This window comes from Rhinolophus sinicus, chromosome 2 (genome assembly GCF_057876585.1).
Source record: "Rhinolophus sinicus isolate RSI-liver-muscle chromosome 2, RSI-T2T, whole genome shotgun sequence".
NCBI classification, from domain to species: Eukaryota; Metazoa; Chordata; class Mammalia; order Chiroptera; family Rhinolophidae; genus Rhinolophus; species Rhinolophus sinicus.
The window spans coordinates 147,380,327-147,399,790 of NC_142502.1; the positions used below are offsets into that span (position 1 = coordinate 147,380,327).

Below are 19,464 nucleotides of genomic sequence, written 5' to 3' on the forward strand. Positions count from 1 at the left end.
AAAAAAAGCAAGGTAGGGAAAAGTGTATATAGTATGCTACTTTTTAAGAAAGGGGAGGCTATGAGAACAAGAGAGAGTGTGAGAGCGTGTGTGTGTCCCTCTGTCTGCATTATTCATTGATCTCCTATTTGTGAATTTGCCTACTTGCTAAAATTTATTTGTAATCCCAAAATCAGTACTTAAGGAGGTTTTATAGTGATTCATGGACTGCAGAATGTACATGTGCAGTGTCACAAAAAAAATGGAGTTGCATATTATATACTTCCCCATCTGAGGTCAAACACAGTGACACTCTGCCTTCCGGTTTCAGTTCTCATATTGTAAACAAATGTCCTTTTTGAGGTATATGCTACAATTTTCACATTTATGCCTTTTGGTGGTGATTTGGCTGTTTAAAATGGCCACCGAGCGTAGTGTTAAGTGCTGTCTAGTGCTCCAAAGCTCAAGAAAGCCATGGTGTGCCTTAGGGAGAAAAGTCACATGTTAAATTAGCTTCATTCAGCTATGAGCTGTATAGTGCTGTTTGCTGTGAGTTCAATGCTGTTGAACCAATATGCATTAAATAAGATACCGTTAAACAGAAACACATAAAACAAGGTAACATCAATACCGATTGGTTGACAAAAATGTTGTGATTAGAGGCTCACAGGAAATTAACCCTGTATTTCACAAACAGTAATTGAATTATTCACTTATTTGGTGTTTGCAGCACTTTATAGAACACAAGTACTACAAATAACAAGCATTGACTGTATTTCTTAAAATTGAAGACTAAATCAAAAACAAAAAATTTCCTGTGGTTGGGGGAGGGGAAAACGGACTGGAGGGGAAAGGAATGAAAGCTTGACTTCTTAGAATATACATTATTTTCTGTTTTAGATTTAACTTTGGCATCATGGAAATGTTTCATATAAGTATAAATAAATTAATAAATTGCAATCCATAAAAATCAAAAGAAGACTGAAATAAATGAACCTATTTATGTTGAGCTGATGGCATAGCCACTAGAGAGGAGTTAAAGTAACTTTCGAGCACATTAATTTAACTGTAAATTGCTAGTAGGATGTACCTGGAGGACAAAAATAATTGTAAAATCATCCTTAATTATTGGTGGTAGTATAATTGGAATTATTATCCTGAAACTCTTTATATTATAGAATAAAACAAATAAGATAATGTTATTAGAAACCAAGATTTTCAGCAAAAGAAAAAAAGACAAATATAAGATAGCAGGGTTTTTATATAGTGTCTTTAAAACTGAATTTGGAAATATCAGTAGAATTCATGTTGTATTTTTATCTTGAGCAAACAAAAATATATTACATGACTTTCTTTTTCTGAAAAGGCCTAGAAATCCTGTCCAACTCAGAATCAATGAGTACCTCTGGCATCTAGGTTATAGTCTCTAGATACCATTTCCCACTGAAAAAAATCAAGGGTCCTTGGAAATATGGCCAATTCCAGGTCAAGAAATGAATGGGAAGTTGGGAATGTTTTGTCATTCTGTAAAGCAGAGGCTATCAGAGCCTACTGAGGTCATGTTAAAAGACCTCAGGAGCCAACTTGAAGTTTCTACTGGTCACAGATTGGGCAACCTGAGCATCAATAATAATGGTAATAGCTATAAATGGACTAAAACACATGACTGATGATTAAATCCATGAGTTCATAATGATACCTAAAAACAAGTTTTAAAAACTTATTGACAATCTTTGGAGTATATTAGATAACCAAGTCATAATTTTGGAAACCTATTAATAGAGGAACAATGTTAAGCATTTATCTTTATCTGCAAGAGTTATACCACGTGGCAACCAAATGGTAAGTGAGAGGAAGTTCGTCATGAAGGGTATTTGAGCTGATAAACGAGCAAGTAATCTTGAATTAGAATATCAATATTTTGCACCCCCAAATGAAATAATGTATCTAGGAAATGATCATCATTGGCTGAAAACGTTACAAAAAAAGACAAGTTTTCATTGTGTGCCTCCTAATGAAATCCTTACCACCACCTATAAAGTATTCTTGATTAAAAAGTCAAACTTGGATTTGATCAAGTCTTTAGACCTAAATACCAGTTTGTAGGAAATACGGGGACAGAGGAACATGTTAAAACAGCACTGCAAGGGTACAATCAGCAAAATGGAAACGGAAATTCTATAGGACAAACCACCTGCTTTCTTCAACAGATAAGTTGCAAGATGAAAACAAAATCGGATGGGAAACCAGTAGTCTAAAAGAGCTTTAAAAGACATTTCAGCCAATTGCAACAGAGGACTTTATTTGAATCCTGATTTAAACAAATTAAGTAAAAAAATTGCTTTAGAAACTTGAGGAAATTGTACACTGGATTTGTATGATAGTAAGGAATGGTTGATATATTTTAGATGTGAATAATGGTAGTGTAGTTATGTTTTTGAAATATGTTAGAGATTTATGGATTAAATGATAAAATATCTGCAATTGCTTCAGAATAGTCCATATTGAGTGAGTAGGAAGTACAACAGAAACAAGACTGGCCACAAATTGGTAATTTGAAGCTGAATGATGGGATACTTACACTATTCTTTCTATTTTTGTACTAAAATTTTCTGTAATGAGTTTGAAAAGAAATGTACAGTGATTTTAAACTGGGAAGCGAAACTCTTCAAGTATTTCTTGTTAATTTCATTTTGCATTTAAGGTTCGCATGTCAAAAAAGCTTTCCAAATTAAAACTATCCTAGTGTTAGAACAAAATATTGAATTAATTAGATGGAACTAAAGTAGACTTGAGCTTCCATATGCCAATCCTGGAATCTTGGGAGATTGTCAAAAATATGTTTAGCAAGCAAGTCTAACTAGCAGAAAGTTCAAAGTTTATTTTATGATGATGACTTGGTATAGCGGTAATTGAATGGACAATTTTGATGAGTCTATCATGATACAAATAGCTATAAAGTAGTACAGAGGGAAGAAAAACTTACTTCCACTAATGTTCTCTTTCAGGCATTTGACATTATCTCAGACTGACATGGCAGCATTGACAGGAGGAAAGGTAATACCTTCTCTGAATTAGATAATTTGATAATCACAAAAATGACAGTTCTTAAATAAGCAACTTTTGCTTTTAACAGGGATTTCCCTTCTTGTTTCAACATATTCGTGATGGCATCAATATAAGACAAACTTGTAATCTGATTTTCAGCCTATGTCGATACAATAATCGACTTGCAGAACATGTAAGTGCTGAGAAACAGTCTTAAAAATTTTTTCGTTAATTTTGAAAAAAATATTCTGAAATTCTCCTTTCTGTTTTAGATCGTATCCATGCTTTTCACATCAATAGCAAAATTGACTCCTGAGGTATGTAGACGTTTATTAATTCATGTTTTTAGAACTACCAGCAGTATTGATGACAGTGCCTTCAAATGAAGCTTTGTAATTGTCCTCGAAAAAAATGTTATTGTGGTGCTCCTGTAACATGATAGCCTGTTTTTAAGTATGTAGTTTGAATAAACTGAGTTAGCTCTTCATGTTTTATCACAAATGTAATTTTCTCAATAAAATATAAATTTACGTGTAAGTTCAGCATGTCAGTGAAACCTAGATACTAAGCTTTGAAGTTGTTTCGTTTTAAGTTTATATCATAATTGTGCCCAAGAAAAAGTATACTAACCAAAACACTGCATAGACGGGAAGTATACGAAAATGGAACACAATAGTGTACAAAAATATTTTTGTAAAATGGAAATTTACAGCTACTTTGATAATGCATGTCAAACATTAATACAGGGCCGGCTCGGTGGCTCAGGCAGTTAGAGCTCCATGCTCCTAACTCCGAAGGCTGCCGGTTCGATTCCCACGTGGGCCAGTGGGCTCTCAACCACAAGGTTGCCGGTTCAACTCCTTGAGTCCCGCAAGGAATGGTGGGCTCCGCCCCCTGCAACTAAGATTGAACATGGCACCTTGAGCTGAGCTACCTCCAGGATGGCTCAGTTGTTCATTGGAGCGCAGGCTCTCAACCACAAGGTTGCCAGTTCAATTCCTCGACTCCCGCAAGGGATGGTTGGCAACGCCCCCTGCAACTAAGATTGAACAAGGCACCTTGAGCTGAGCTGCTGCTGAGCTCCCAGATGGCTCAGTTGGTTGGAGTGTGTCCTCTCAACCACAAGGTTGCCGGTTGGACTCCTGCAACGGATGGTGGGCTGCGCCCCCTGCAACTAGCAACGGCAACTGGACCTGGAGCTGAGCTGTGCCCTCCACAACTAAGACTGAAAGGACAACAACTTGAAACTGAATGGCACCCTCCACGACTAAGATTAAAAAGCACAACAACTTGACTTGGAAAAAATATATACATATTAATACAAATTATATCTTCGAGATCAAAGGTGTCTACAGGAAACTTTTAATCTAAAATTTTCTATAAACATGGTTGTTTCATAAACAACAGTTTTGATTTTTTTCTTTTTCCCCAAATTGACATGACATCCAGAGAAATACATGTCTTCTGTTACATGTGGTTTCCATGCAGTTGACTTTGTATTCCTATCTGATCCTGCTGCTTTATTATAGTTCAAGTTCATATGCGGGAGTACTGAGCGCTGTAAACCTAATATAGCAGATTTAAATGTGATATATAACAAAAGTTACATGTGTTTCTTTTCTGCTGAAAGAGATGGGTTCAATAGATCTAAATGCAAAGTCTTGCATGTCTTTTACAGGCAGCCAATCCTTTCTTTAAATTGTTGACTATGCTAATGGAGTTTGCTGGTGGACCTCCAGGAATGCCTCCCTTTGCATCTTACATTCTGCAGAGGATATGGGAGGTAAGTCTTGCAGCATATGTTTCAGTATTTATTTTTCTGAGGATTTTATTTGTCTAATACAATCACTACCATTTTAAGTGCCAGTTTCTTCCAACTTAGGTAACCCAAAATAGATTTAGTAAGTTACAGGAAAGAAGGGACACTTTAGTCAGAAGGTCTGAGGGTAAAAAGTGTTCTTAGCTAGTCTCCCAGATGTTTAAGACTTTTCTCCTAGAGTCACAAATAGCCTTCAGCTAATCTGAGGTTCTGACTCCCCTAACCTCAAAAAAAGATAAAGTTATGGAAGCCCATTTGACAAAATGGTAGAGGAAGTACCAACCACTTCCTTTCTTCCAGAGTTACTACTGAAGTCACAAAAGTTTTCCTTAGTGAGTGTTGGAAAAGCCTGCTTTCCAGACCAGCGGTAGCAAACTTTAACCAGCCAGATAGTAAATATTTTAGGCTTTGTGGGTTATATTGTCGCAGTTGGAACCACTCAGGTGCTGTTGTAGCATAAAACCAGCCATGGACAATACATAAATGAGTGGATATGGTTGTATTCCAATAAAAACTTCGCAAAATCAGGCAAATCACAGAATTTGACCTGCAAGCCATAGTTTTCGAAGCCTTACTCTAGATTCCTGAAATTCTATTTTCCCATGACAAAAAACAATCTCCCAGCAATGTGGTGAGCTAGTTTTCATTCTCATTTATGTAGTAACAGATTGAACAAACAATAAGAAACATAAAGATGAGAAACAAGAGAGAATTAAAAGCACTTATGAATAAATTTACAAACTTAACAAGACCTAAAAGTCATTGGCTTCTCTTATTGGTCTTACGTTAGGGTCCTTAGTTATTTTTATTTTATTTTGTAAATTAATGACAAATTATCCTGAACATTTCCTGTTGATTAGGGAAAAAAGTAAGTCTTTTAAAAATGGGAAAAAACACAGTTGAAACTTTGTTAGGTTCTGGTTTTCCAAAAACTATTTTGGCTTTAAGTGTTTAATGGTATATACCAAAAGTAAGTAAAAAAGTAACTGCTCATTCAGTTGGCTTTATATTCTGTTCTTATCGTTTTATTTGTAGGTAATTGAATACAATCCTTCTCAGTGTCTGGATTGGTTGGCAGTGCAGACACCACGAAATAAACTGGCACACAGCTGGGTCCTACAGAATATGGAAAACTGGGTCGAGCGGTTTCTTTTGGCTCACAATTATCCTAGAGTCAGGACTTGTAAGTCAAATACTCAACAAACTATTTGTTGTTGTTCCAGGTTTTGTTTTTTGTTTTGTTCTTACAGTGACAACAATATGCCCACGATTGTATAATGCAAAGGCTCTTAGAGATACTGGTCTTAAAGGCCAAAGTTGTATTAATATTTGGAAACCTATAGCAGTAAAACAAGCTGAGGGAAAATATTTACTGAAATTATGGGAATTAAATGATAAACATCTTTATTATATAGGCCGGAAGAGAATAAACAAAGATCTTGGAAGACAAATGGACAAATACAAAATACAGATATTTCACAGAATAGAAAATGGCTTGTAAACATAGAATATGTTCTCTTTTGATAGTATTCAAAGAAATAAAAATTAAGTAGTTAATACTTTTAGTTTCTTTAATCATCAAAATTTAATCATCAAAATCGTATTTGGTAGCTGTCTACTGAGAGGGCATAGAATCAGTGACATCAAATATACCCAGATGTCTTTCTAAACACCATTCTCCAGTAAAAAGAATCACAGCTCCTTGGAGAAATGGCTGATTCTAGGTTTGGGGCAGCTAATATACAAGATGAGCCTGGAGCATCTTGTAAAACCAGAAAGTAAAAGTACTCAAAAACCAAAATGCTATCAGGTATGTCAAAGGGGCATAGACCCAATCTGAAAGAGCTCCCAATGTCCAAAGCTGGAACAGTTTGAGTAAAAAAATAAATAACATAGCACTAGATTGCAACCCAAAGTATAATATAAATAATTCACAAGTCCATACTAATATAAATAAATGATTGAATAAATAAATGGAGAAGACTCTCCCGTACAGAAGAAGGTCAAAAAATTGATGTACATTGTCTCCCTAGGGAGGTAGAATGTAGTTCCCCACACCTTTTGTGTGAGCTTAGTGACTTACTTTCAAAGAGTAGAGTGTGGGGGGTTGGGGGAAATAACTTTAACTGAAGAATCTTGACAAACATTAACTCTGCCAGGTGGTTAAGGTTAACATCATACCTGAAAAGTCATGTTGGTGCATGTACCCTTGATACGATGTGATGCAAAGGGCACTCTAACTTTGCTGGTTGGCATTCCGGTCCTGACTTCTGAACATAAAAGAATTTAAAAACCTGAACCAAAAAAGAGTTTTGTAGCTAGTTGTTAATACCTCATATTCATGACAGTGCTCAGGAAATGGCATTCTCATACATTGCAGTGACATTGTAAGTTAATGTTACCATTATGAAAGGCAATATTACTAAAGGCAATTTAGTAATATGTACCAAGATCCTTGCCAGTTTCTGCCTGTTTTAGCTCAGTAGTACTATTTCAGGGATTCCAGTATAAGGAAGTCATCCAAAATATGGGTATCCAACAGCATTACTTATAGTTGTGAAAAACTAAAAGCTGGATATTCAGTTAGGAAATAAATTGTTATAATACATCGTTTTAAGATTATAATAGCGAAGACTATAGTAATATCAAAAAGTGTTTTTGATACCATGTAACTTGGAAAAAAAGGCGCAAATACTTAAATAGAATTAATATAACTTAGAATAAGAATTAGAGTAACATGTATAGAAGAAAAACTAAAGACAAATACTTTTAAATACTACAAAATAATTTTAAGGAATGACTAGATAAAGAAAAAAACTTGAGACATAATTGGTGTCTTAAAATAGTTAGCAGTTGCCATATAGAAATGGAAGTAGATTTTGTTCTGAATTCAACTGAATAGTTTATTTTTAATAACGAATGATTTTTATTAATTGCAGTTTTACACAAAAACTGATCAGGATGATACCTACATGCCAACTTTTTATATTTGAAACATTAAATTGAGCTTAACTGAAAATAGACTATTAGAACAATATATAGGTGAAAAAATATGTAGAAATGAAGTATTGTGCAGAAATAAAGTTTAATTTGAAATCTGTAAAATAGATTAATTTTAGAAACACTGACTTAATTTGCCTTGGAAGTACAATGGAAATTACCAGATTATAGGTAGAATAGTGGGAGAATTAGTAGTGATAGTGAAAAAAGTTAAACTAAGGAATTATAGGCCTTGAGGAAGTTCTGTAGTGAATGTTATTATGAGCATTAGCTCATAGTCTTGACGATCTGGGTTTGAATTCCAGTTGTGCCACTAGCTGTGTAATAAGGGGTGGTTTTACTGTTTTAAGTCTGAGTGAAAGTGGGGATAATAAATGTTCGATAAATGTTAGCAATTCTTGTTGTGATTGTTACTGTTTTACCATTATCCTGGTCATTGTCATCATCATCTGGGCTCCACCTCTTTATCTGACCTTATTTATGTGATCTTGGTCTTTGCTTCTCCAAGATTCGAATATTCTGATATGATATCACCTACCTCCAGGATGATTATGAGGATTAAATGAGATAATGTTTGTAAAGTACTTAGCTCAATGCCTTGCTCATAGTAGCTGCTTTTACAGATGGACTCAACTAATGAGTCATTAATTCTAAGAATAGAATTATAGCATAGGTTTAGTAACATTTTTCAGATATGTTTAAGGAGGGATTCTTTCTTTGTATGCAAGGTTAGCCTAGAAGACTTAAAGATTTTCCAAAGTTAATATTCTATAATTGGCATATATATAATTTTATATATTAAAAAGGACTTTTAGATAGAAGATCTCATTCTATCTTTATAACATAATGCATTTTACCATTATCTGTAAATTGTTACAAAATAACTTATGATTATTTTGTAAAGAAGAAGAAAGAAAACTAAGACCCCAAAACATTAAATGATTTGACCATGTCAGACAGCCTTATGTTGGTTTTCTGGCTTCAAATGCTGTGTTCTTCTGTTAAACCATGTTTCCAGAGAAGAATGAAATGATAAAATAAGTGGGAAAATGCTGCATCTTGGGAAAGCTGAAAAAAGAGGTGAAACCTGTTTCTGCTAATGTGATTGTTGTCTCCACAGAATAGAAAAATGTCTGTTTTCATCATTCCTTGGTATCTTTCTATGGGGCCAATGGTAGATCAGAAAGATATTAAAAGAGATGTTCATGTCCCTTAATTTTTATTCATTTTAATTTTTAAAGGGAAGAGTAGCTTTGTGTTTAATGACTGCTCTTCAATCTATTTTATATCTTGTAAGGATCTATCTGACAGTTTTGTTTTACATTTTATAGCTGCAGCTTATCTTCTGGTGTCCCTTATACCAAGCAATTCATTCCGCCAGATGTTCCGGTCAACAAGGTCTTTGCACATCCCAACCCGTGACCTTCCACTCAGTCCAGACACAACAGTAGTCCTGCATCAGGTCTACAACGTGCTCCTTGGTTTGCTCTCAAGAGCCAAACTTTATGTTGATGCTGCTGTTCATGGCACTACAAAGCTAGTGCCCTATTTTAGCTTTATGACTTATTGTTTAATTTCCAAAACTGAGAAGCTGATGTTTTCCACATATTTCATGGATTTGTGGAACCTTTTCCAGCCTAAACTTTCTGAGCCAGCAATAGCTACAAATCACAATAAACAGGCTTTGCTTTCATTTTGGTACAATGTGTGTGCTGACTGTCCAGAGAATATCCGCCTTATTGTTCAGAACCCAGTGGTAACCAAGAACATTGCCTTCAATTACATCCTTGCTGACCATGATGATCAGGATGTGGTGCTTTTTAACCGTGGGATGCTACCTGCCTACTACGGCATTCTGAGGCTCTGCTGTGAGCAGTCTCCTGCATTCACACGACAGCTGGCTTCTCACCAGAACATCCAGTGGGCCTTTAAGAATCTTACACCACATGCCAGCCAATATCCTGGAGTGAGTAAAATTGATAACTGTTACATCTTTATCCTCAAATTGATTGGAAACACCTGTTTTTCCACTTGGGGAAAGTGGTGACAAAGATGAGAGTATTGTCTAACCATTCTTTCTTAAAAACTTAACATGCATTTGTTTTCTTTAAAACGTGTAAAATGCTGTATGGTTATAAAATTTGTAAGTTTATGTATAGTTTTTCTTAGGTTGATGTTTAAATTTTCTCTTTAATGGAACTTAACAATTTTAATTTGTGGTTTTGTAAATGTGTCTTTCATACGTACCTAATGAAAAAAGTCAGCTTTGTGGTAAAGTTTTAGGGAAGTATTTACTATTTAGGTATTTGTTATCAAGATCTATATGTTATGCTAAGCTATGAGCTAGACAATATTTTATCTTTGCTGTAGTATTCCCAAGTATTTTTTTCTTACACTACATTTAAGTGAAAGAAATGGTTAAGGAGTCTATCAGAATACAAATACATGCAGTATAAATCAGATCCTTTTTTTCTGCAGACTATTTGTAGGTTTCATATTAAAAATCCCCCCCCGCCCCATGTAAGGCTGTCATTCCTGGATATTTCTTTTCACTGTCATCCCTTACTCTCTGTTGTAAATAGAAGATTATACCAAGAAGTTATAAATCTGGGAAGGGGGATGTGGAAGGGGAATACAGAATTCTTTTTAAAGCTACTGTCAACCCAGAGGCCACAAACTGCTAGTATGAGAAATTGTTGCTAAATAGATGGTGGGAGTTGGAAGAGTGGGAACTTTTTGAACACATTCAACATGTACTTAGGAGTTCAATAAGGGTATTTTAAGTATTGGTATTATTTTTCCTGTGAAAAAAATGACCTTACTGTCCTTTAGACATAATGTAGTGAATTGTTTAGAATTTCTCCCTGAAAGAATATAACCTAATTTCCAGTGAAGAAAGTTAGAATGCCTGTAATAAAGGAAATGATTGTATTAACCACCAACAAAGGTTGAAAGCCAAGACTGTAAGAATACAGAAGAAAAAGAATGAGTCTTCCTGACTCTCAGGACAGTATTTATTAAGATTCAGTAGATTTGTTTCTATCACATTCACATAAATAATACTTGATTTAGTTACTAAACATGTCCATAGTTAAATATACCTTTGAAGAGTGCTGGGTGAATGAGAATATTTACCACTTAATTTTGTTTCCTGCCCTTGACATCAATGAAATGTAACATCTTTTATTGTAGAACTTATCTATTAGAGATTTTAATGAATATGGTGATTAAATCAGTTTTTGCCAGGTAACTTGAAGTGACCGTCCATCAGTCGAGAAAGATCATTCCAAATGTCGGCACAAAGGGTTTTCTCAGAAACAGTCGTAATTCAAGTTTAATTGAGGGGTGTATAATCTTTAATGATTTCTCATTTATTAAAACGGGGCAAAGGGTTGTTGTAGCATGTCTCTGGATGCACATTTGAAGTTACAAAACTTAGTACTTTAAACAGTATTAAGATGAAAAATGAACTGTATTTATATTTTTTAATCTTCCTGAAATTCTATTTTAAGATTCTTTTAGTGAATTACGTATTAAAATTTTAAAGTGGAATTTGTTGCTAATTTTATAACTATTCTTGAATGGCAGTGTAATCTAACTTATTTGTGTAATTTTAAGAGCTGGCTAATGAGCATAACATTCAGAAATGAGAAGCAAATATTCTGAAATGTTACAGGGTTAAAAGATCACCGAAATGCTTATTTCCCTTTTTAGGCAGTGGAAGAACTATTTAACCTGATGCAGCTGTTTATAGCTCAGAGACCAGATATGAGAGAAGAAGAATTAGAAGATATCAAACAGTTTAAGAAAACAACCATAAGTTGTTATTTACGTTGCTTAGATGGCCGCTCCTGCTGGACTACTTTAATAAGGTAAAAATATATATTCTGTTGTTTTTTTGTTTATTTTGTTTTTCCAAATGAGGGGATGGGGACCATACTTTTGACACTTAAGGAGGAATAATTTAAATTATAACTGAAAGTTTACCAATTCTTTAAGGTTATTGGGGAAGCATTTATGTATTTAGTCACGTTGGAAGAATGTATATTTTGAAATGTAATGAGCTACTTTTGAATAGGTTTTGTTTTTGTTTGGTTTTTGATTGTGGTTTATCAGAATCATAGAATCTTGGGGTTGGAAGGAACCTTAATGTGAAATCTTCCGCTTAAACTTGACCCCTCTTTTCGATAGCAGTCATCCAAACTAATGCTTAAACAGTTCAATTCTAGAGGCCTCTAGAAATAGCTTTCTCCATCTATGGGTGAGTCTCAATGCTAAAATTATTTTCATTCTATTTAGCCCAGATCTACCTAATTTTTTTTTTTTAACTATAGGAATTAGGCAAAATAACAAAACATGACCTATACAATTAATTGTTCAGAGCAACAAGTTTTTTGAATGGCTATAAAGGAACTGCTACAAATTACACATAATTCCCTTTAACTATAGAAGTAAAATCCAGGTTAATTTCTTAAAATGCTTCTGTATATTACATGTAAGACTTGGAGATGATGTCCTTTATTAGTCACTTATTTTTTGGCAGTACTTTCTTGAACACTAGAATATCTTTAAAATTTTTTAATTTATTGGGGTAACATTCGTTAATAACATTAAATAAATTTCAGGTGTACAACTTTCTAATATGACATCTGTATACTCTATTGAGTGCTTAGTCTCCTTCCCTCACCATGTATTTGACTTGCTTTATCCTTTTTATTCTCCCCCTACCTCCCTTACTCTCTGGTAACCACCATTCTGTTGTCCTTGTCTATGAGTTTGTTTTCTTTTTTGTTTGTTGGACACTAGTATCTTAAACTATTCAACCCAAGATAAGATTATTTCAGATTATTATCTTCAGAAAACTTCCACTTGAATCTTTATTAGTACACAAAATGAAATGAACTATGATTTTGCCAGAACTCTTTAAAGGAATTTTAAAAATATTTTGACAATTTTGAATACATTGTTTTCACAAGATTTACTACTTTATTTTCAAAAAAAGATTTGGAGCTTTCTTAATTCTTTTTTGAAAAAAGAAAGAAAACATCTTATTAAAGTGGAAGGATTTTCAGTTTTATACTGTATACGTCAGTTTTCAGTACCTAACAATGAAATAAGTTCTGTTAACAAGAGTAATACAAGTACTTTTGATGATTATTATATAAATTACTTATAAAGCCAACATGTTTTTAATGTATTTTCTCCTTGTGTTAATCTTTCTTCCCGATAACCAGCTAATGAGTGCTTTGGTAATACAAGTGTATTTTATTATCCAGAACTTACATAATTTAGAAGATAAAACCATAAACGTTGTTTATACTGAAACTTAAAATATTCCCATCACCCCTCTCTTCCACCATTTGGATAATTAAGAGGTAACTAGATACTAATAAATACAACTTTTCTCTAAGATACTTAGAGGGTTTTTTATTGAAATAGATGTAGTGGTCTCTCTTCTGTAGGTAGAAAAGGGGAGAGCCTAAATGACAGTTTACTTTTTTTTTTTTTTTTAATCACCTAAGTGTTTTGTTCTGATTCGGAGTTCTCAGACTGGCCTTTCTGTATTCTAGTGCCTTCAGAATCCTGTTAGAATCTGATGAAGACAGACTTCTGGTTGTGTTTAATCGAGGGCTCATCCTGATGACTGAGGTCGGTGTTTGACTGTATTTTGCTGTATTTCACTATAGATTTATTCCATTTTAATTTTCTCACCAAGACTTCTTGTTTTGTGGGGAGTTTGTTTATTGTAGACTATTGTACAGGGTATCTGGATTTTAATTATACAGATTCACTAAATGCTAATTTATATTCCAAGAATAATTAGGTCACAGTTTTTAGGATACTGTTTTCTTTTCCCATGATTGTCCCCTCATTTTGTATTGAGAACAACCATTTGAAATAGACTAGTTTTATTCATTTCATTTGGAAGGATAGAAACAGAAGAAATTCATGTGATTTAATCAAGAACATGAAATTTCTCAAGAGCTCGCTTGTCTGACAGCGTTACAGAAACTGAGATTAGCATCATCAGAGGAAGCCAATGAGACTCTTAGAGGTGGTTAAAATCAGCCATTCATTCTTCCCATAATTCTTGAACATCCATAACTGTGAGCTGATTTTAAGGCTACAGAGGTGCATTGTACCCTTTAGTCTACTAATGGAGATAAGATGAAAGAGTACATGCCAAGAATACCATGTGATTAAGAGGTAGGATGGTTTTTCAGTTAATGGTATGATAGAATAGGAATACAACATTTGAAACTACACTTTGAAGAATTTGGGCTTGCAGTGATAAGTGGGAGAGCTTTTAAATAAATGACTTTAATAATCTTGCACAGAAGCAAGAAAGTATTTGTTTTATTTGAGAAATGCCAAGTATTTCTGTCTGGCTAAAACAAAAGGTATGTGAGGTAGAAGAGTAGTGAGAACTTCATTCTTTCATTCAATAGATGTTTGAATGTCCACTCTGTGCCAGGCATTGTGTGACGCACTGGGAATACAACAGTGAAAAGACAGACATGTTCTCTCTTTCTTACAGGTTAAATGCCGCACAAGTACATTGTTTAGATTAATGTAGCACCACAGATTCTAGGCTACAAAGTTTGATCTTTGAATTCTGAATAGTATATAGACTTGGGGAACTGATCTGAAAGGATTAGATGAAAGATGCTTTGGTGAAAAATGAAATAGGAAAAAAAACTAAGGGTGTAATTAAGCTAATGTAGGTAAAGGAGTTAATAGATTTAACAAGCCAGTATGATTAAAGGAATGCCTACCTTTTTGAGCCCTTTTTACCTCTTTCAGACCTACTATTTTGAGTATGGCTGACAGCCATGTTACCATTGTCTTTCTTCACAAGCCCTGGAAAGTTAAAGCAGTTACCTGTTCTCCCCAGTCTTCCTGTTGTTACCTGCTCCTTTGCAATCTCTAAGACTTGCAGTCTTAGAGCAAACAACCAAAAAATAAAATAAAAAGCTAGTTAAACAAATTGTTCCTTCAGACTAAAATGTATACACAGAATATCAGAGCCCTGAAGAGTGAGGACTGTTTTGTATTTAAAAAGAGCTAAATGAGAGAATTTGACTTTTGGATAGAAAGCAAATATGAAGTCTGACAAAATTAAGTTCACAAACTTACCACCATGCCCTTACATTGGCAGCACTGTGCAAAAAGGTCGGTAAGGTTTTATAACCCTGGTATATCAGTGTCTCATAGCTGTGTTTGTGTCAACATGTGGTGGTGTCTTGCTGAGTGGTAGTTATCGTTGTTGCATGTTTTTGTGTGCCATCGCGAGAATGTCAGCTTGAATTAGAGCAACAAACAAACATTGAATTTCTTATTAAACTTGGCAAGAGTGGAACTGAAATCAGGGACATGTTAGTCCAAGTTTATGGGCATAATGCTATGAAGAAAATGGCAGTGTACAAATGGGTTAAGCGTTTTTCTGAAGGGAGAGAATGAGTCACTGATGAAGAGAGTTCAGGGCAGCCAGTAATGAGCAGAACTGATGAAAACGTTGCAAAAATTTGTCGAATTGTGTGTCAAAATTGTTGGCTGACTGTGAGAAGCCTAACAGACCAAGTAAACATCAATAGAGAAACAGTTGAAAACCTTGGCATGAGAAAGGTATTTGCAAAAATGGTCCTGAAGGGAGCTCTCACCTATGAACAAAAGCAAAGGAGAGTCAAAGTTTGCCACGACCTTTTGGAGAGACAAGACGATGTTTTGGGGCATGTTATTACTGGTGATGAAACATGCGTGTACCAATACAACCCTGAAACAAAGTGTCGAAGTGGACAGTGGAAGTCAGCCAATTTTCCACAACCAGAAAAGTTCCGTCAGTTCACATCAAGAATCATAATGATGTTGCTAACCTTTTTGATATCAGAGGGATTATTCATTATGAATTTGTGCCAACTGGACAGTTAACCAAGTTTACTATTTGGAAGTGCTGAAAAGGCAGCGTGAAAAAGTTAGACATAAATGACCTGAACTTTTTGCCAATTCATGGCTCTTGGATCACGACAGTGACAACTCACATGGCAGTATCTGTGAGGGAATTTTTAGCCAGTAGACAAATACGTAACTATTGGAACACACCCTCCCTACTCACCTGATCTGGCCCTCAATGGCTTCTTTATTTACCCAAAGATAAAGAAACTATTAAAAGGAAGACATTTTGATGACATTCACATTCAGGACATCAAGGGTAATATGACAACGGCTCTGATGGCCATTCCAGAAAAAGAGTTCCAAAATTGCTTTGAAGGGTGGGCTAGGCACTGACATCGGTGCATAGCTTTCCAAGGGGAGTACTTCGAGGTGACCATAGTGATATTCAGCAATGAGGCATGTAGCACTTTTTCTAGGATGAGTTCGTGAACTTGTCAGACCTCATACATTTGCTTTGTGCTCATATGCATATATATATGTATTCTGAGTCTGAAATAGAGGATGATCACTACCATTTTGTGGCTCAATAAAGTAGAAATGAAATGAAGTTTCCATTTTTTTAAATCACTTACAGTCTTTTAACACACTGCACATGATGTATCATGAAGCCACAGCTTGCCATGTGACTGGAGACTTGGTAGAACTGCTGTCAATATTCCTTTCAGTGTTGAAGTCTACACGCCCATATCTTCAGAGAAAAGGTTTGGTCATTCCTATTTCTTATTTTTGTTCAACTATTAAAGAGCAAAACAAATGTTTTAAACTGCATGCTTTGGAGACTTTATCTCTAATTTATATACAGAAGATGGGGCTAATGCGAGGTAATGGTGAAGAAATGCTTTTCATGACCTCCCAATAAAGGGCTGGAATGCTCTCATTTATTTTCTTTATGCCTACCTGAAAAATAGGAACGTATGCTATAAGTGTCAAGATTTAGGAGATTTGAAAACGTTTCCAAGCACAGTAACAACATGAGTATTTTGTGAAGGTTCTCCAAGCTGGAAACTTCATGGCTTAGATTAGATTATTTTTAGTTTCAAGAGAAATAACTATAAAATATCTCTCTTTTGTGTCCCTGTAAGATAGTGTAAACTCTGAACTTTATTTAAATTCCTAGAAAATAGGATATATTCATCACTAAAATATGTGCTTTAAGAAATCGAGCAGGTTTAACAGTAGTAGTCACCTCATGAAAAGTCACAGCTTTCACCCAAGATGTTTATGTAATTAATTTGAATTTCTTTGTATTAGCATTCTGTAGTTTATAATAGAAAATAATTGTGAGGAAGTTTGACCTCAAATGCCATATTTCTGTATGCTTTTGTATTTGCAGATGTGAAACAAGCATTAATCCAGTGGCAGGAGCGAATTGAATTTGCCCATAAACTGTTAACTCTTCTTAATTCCTATAGCCCTCCAGAACTTAGAAATGCCTGTATCGGTAAGTTACTTAGAAAATATACTTGTGTGAAAACCTACTGGAAGAACATTTTTGTGGGTTATTTTTTGTGATGTATGGTGTTCTGTAGGGTTTGGAAGACATTTGTACTTTTTACGTTTAACTCACACTGGCCGGCAGGTCCTAAGAAAATCAAGTTTTATTCCCTGACATGCCAATAATTACCTGTCTGATCATGGGCAAGTCATTTCATATATCTGGGATCTTTGACCTCAGGTTATTTCTATCTCTCTTGCAGCTCTGAAATCTTCTGATCCTATATAAGCAAAGTAGAATCACGCATATGTTTACAAAGTAAAACTGACATTGTGAAAGGTAGTGATACTATTTCACTGAGTTGTTTTGCGTAAACATACTTCTTAGGACCCTGTTCCCCCGAAAATAGGACCTAGCCGGACCATCAGCTCTAATGCGTCTTTTGAAGCAAAATTAATATAAGACCCCATCTTATATTATATTACATAAGAGCCCGTCTTATAGTAAAATAGTAAAGATATGACTAGGTCTTACATTAATTTTTGCTCCAAAAGACGCATTAGAGCTGATGGTCTGGCTAGGTCTTATTTTCGGGGAAACACAGTAGCTATTCTTAGACTCCTGAGTATTCTGCCTTTTTATTGATTACACATTTATAATAAAATGATAATTTGTGCATGTTAAAGGATACCCCATTTTAAATTTATATTGATTTTTTTACTACAATGGAAGCCCCTTAAAAGGCATCTTTAGAGACTTATCACTATTCACAGTTTCTCAAAATAACATGTATAAGCAGTCAGTCTTGGCAGACATTCAACTGATGTTCTGTGGAATTACTGGCCTACACTTCTCCAGCCAGAGGGGAGGGACGCAGTAATCTCCGATCACCAGAAACTCTGCTGGTACCCTGTCATCTGAGCTTTACTCCTGTGGGATTAGAGGATGAGTATCAGTCCAGCTGGCATCATGAAACATTAAAGGTAGATTAAGGATCACCCCTCAGATCTGAAGAACTTGGAACCTTAGATTTCTTTCTAAGCTGTCTTTGGTTGGTTTTATGAAGACATATAATGTGCATTAAATATTTCCCTCAGTGTACTTCACCATGATGCTTCTCTTGGATAAATAATATACAGATAATTTTAAACTTTGGTTTCTAAATGATGATGACCCTGTTGTGGTTAGTAACTCTGCTGATCTGCTGATCCAGATTTGATTGAGCATCAGACAAAGTTACTCCCAGTGTCAGGAGCTAAAACAGTTTTAGACACAAACCTTTTCAGCTGCCACACTGCAACTGGTCATCCCAGCAGGGTTTGTGAGTTTGAAAGTAAAAGGTAGACATAGTTCAACTTTTTAATACCCAAATTGTGTTTTTATTTTCAGATGTCCTCAAGGAACTTGTGCTTTTGAGTCCCCATGACTTTCTTCATACTCTGGTTCCATTTCTACAACACAACCATTGTACTTACCATCACAGTAATATACCAAGTATGTATTCATCTAGCACAATACTTGAATATGGTTGGCATTTAATCTTTCTGCACACTGAAGCATGGAGATTTATTTTTTCCATTTATTCTTATTGTATACTTACTTTTAATGTCTTAGTGTCTCTTGGACCTTATTTCCCTTGTCGAGAAAATATCAAGCTAATAGGAGGGAAAAGCAATATTCGGCCTCCGCGCCCTGAACTCAATATGTGCCTCTTGCCCACAATGGTGGAAACCAGTAAGGTATGTTGGGATGCCAGGAAAACCATGTTTCTGTAGTACATAGTAATTTGAAATTTTCCCAGTGGCAGTTACGAATATATTAGATGTAAATAACTATTCTGTGGATCCTAAAAAGATTAGACTCATTTGGACTTTTTCCTTTTAGTGCTCTGAAATGTTGGTTGAATATTTGCAAAATCAACAATAAGCACAAGTAGTAAGTTTTTTTCCCCCTCAAAAAATAACCCTAATAGAAAGCCTTTTAGTATTTATCACTAGGCTAAATTATATCTGGGTCATATATCTAAACCTGAAAAGTCAAGTTAGGTACTTAATGTTGTTTAAATTTGGCCATATAATCAATGATCTCTTTTATTGCCCTTTAATTGTAATCCTTTGACCTAAGCCTTATGTCACAATTGATAGATTTATTATTATTGTAGTCTGATTTTTTTCCTCTAATGCTTATTCTAAACTAATGCTAATTCTAAATTATAGAGAGAAGGTACATT

General features: G+C 34.8%; 1 protein-coding gene across 2 annotated transcripts in view; it reads left to right on the forward strand.

The window, feature by feature from the left end:
• USP34 (ubiquitin specific peptidase 34) overlaps positions 1 to 19,464 on the forward strand; it is a 205,895-nt gene that overhangs the window by 172,724 nt on the left and 13,707 nt on the right. For both annotated transcript variants that reach the window (XM_019717509.3, XM_019717506.3), the window contains 12 exons: positions 2,988 to 3,036; positions 3,116 to 3,220; positions 3,300 to 3,344; positions 4,706 to 4,810; positions 5,882 to 6,029; positions 9,178 to 9,812; positions 11,561 to 11,718; positions 13,417 to 13,495; positions 16,374 to 16,500; positions 17,133 to 17,240; positions 18,624 to 18,728; positions 18,849 to 18,973. In XM_019717509.3, coding sequence (XP_019573068.3) covers positions 2,988 to 3,036; positions 3,116 to 3,220; positions 3,300 to 3,344; positions 4,706 to 4,810; positions 5,882 to 6,029; positions 9,178 to 9,812; positions 11,561 to 11,718; positions 13,417 to 13,495; positions 16,374 to 16,500; positions 17,133 to 17,240; positions 18,624 to 18,728; positions 18,849 to 18,973 — 1,789 coding nt within the window. The remainder of the gene's footprint in view (positions 1 to 2,987; positions 3,037 to 3,115; positions 3,221 to 3,299; positions 3,345 to 4,705; positions 4,811 to 5,881; positions 6,030 to 9,177; positions 9,813 to 11,560; positions 11,719 to 13,416; positions 13,496 to 16,373; positions 16,501 to 17,132; positions 17,241 to 18,623; positions 18,729 to 18,848; positions 18,974 to 19,464) is intronic.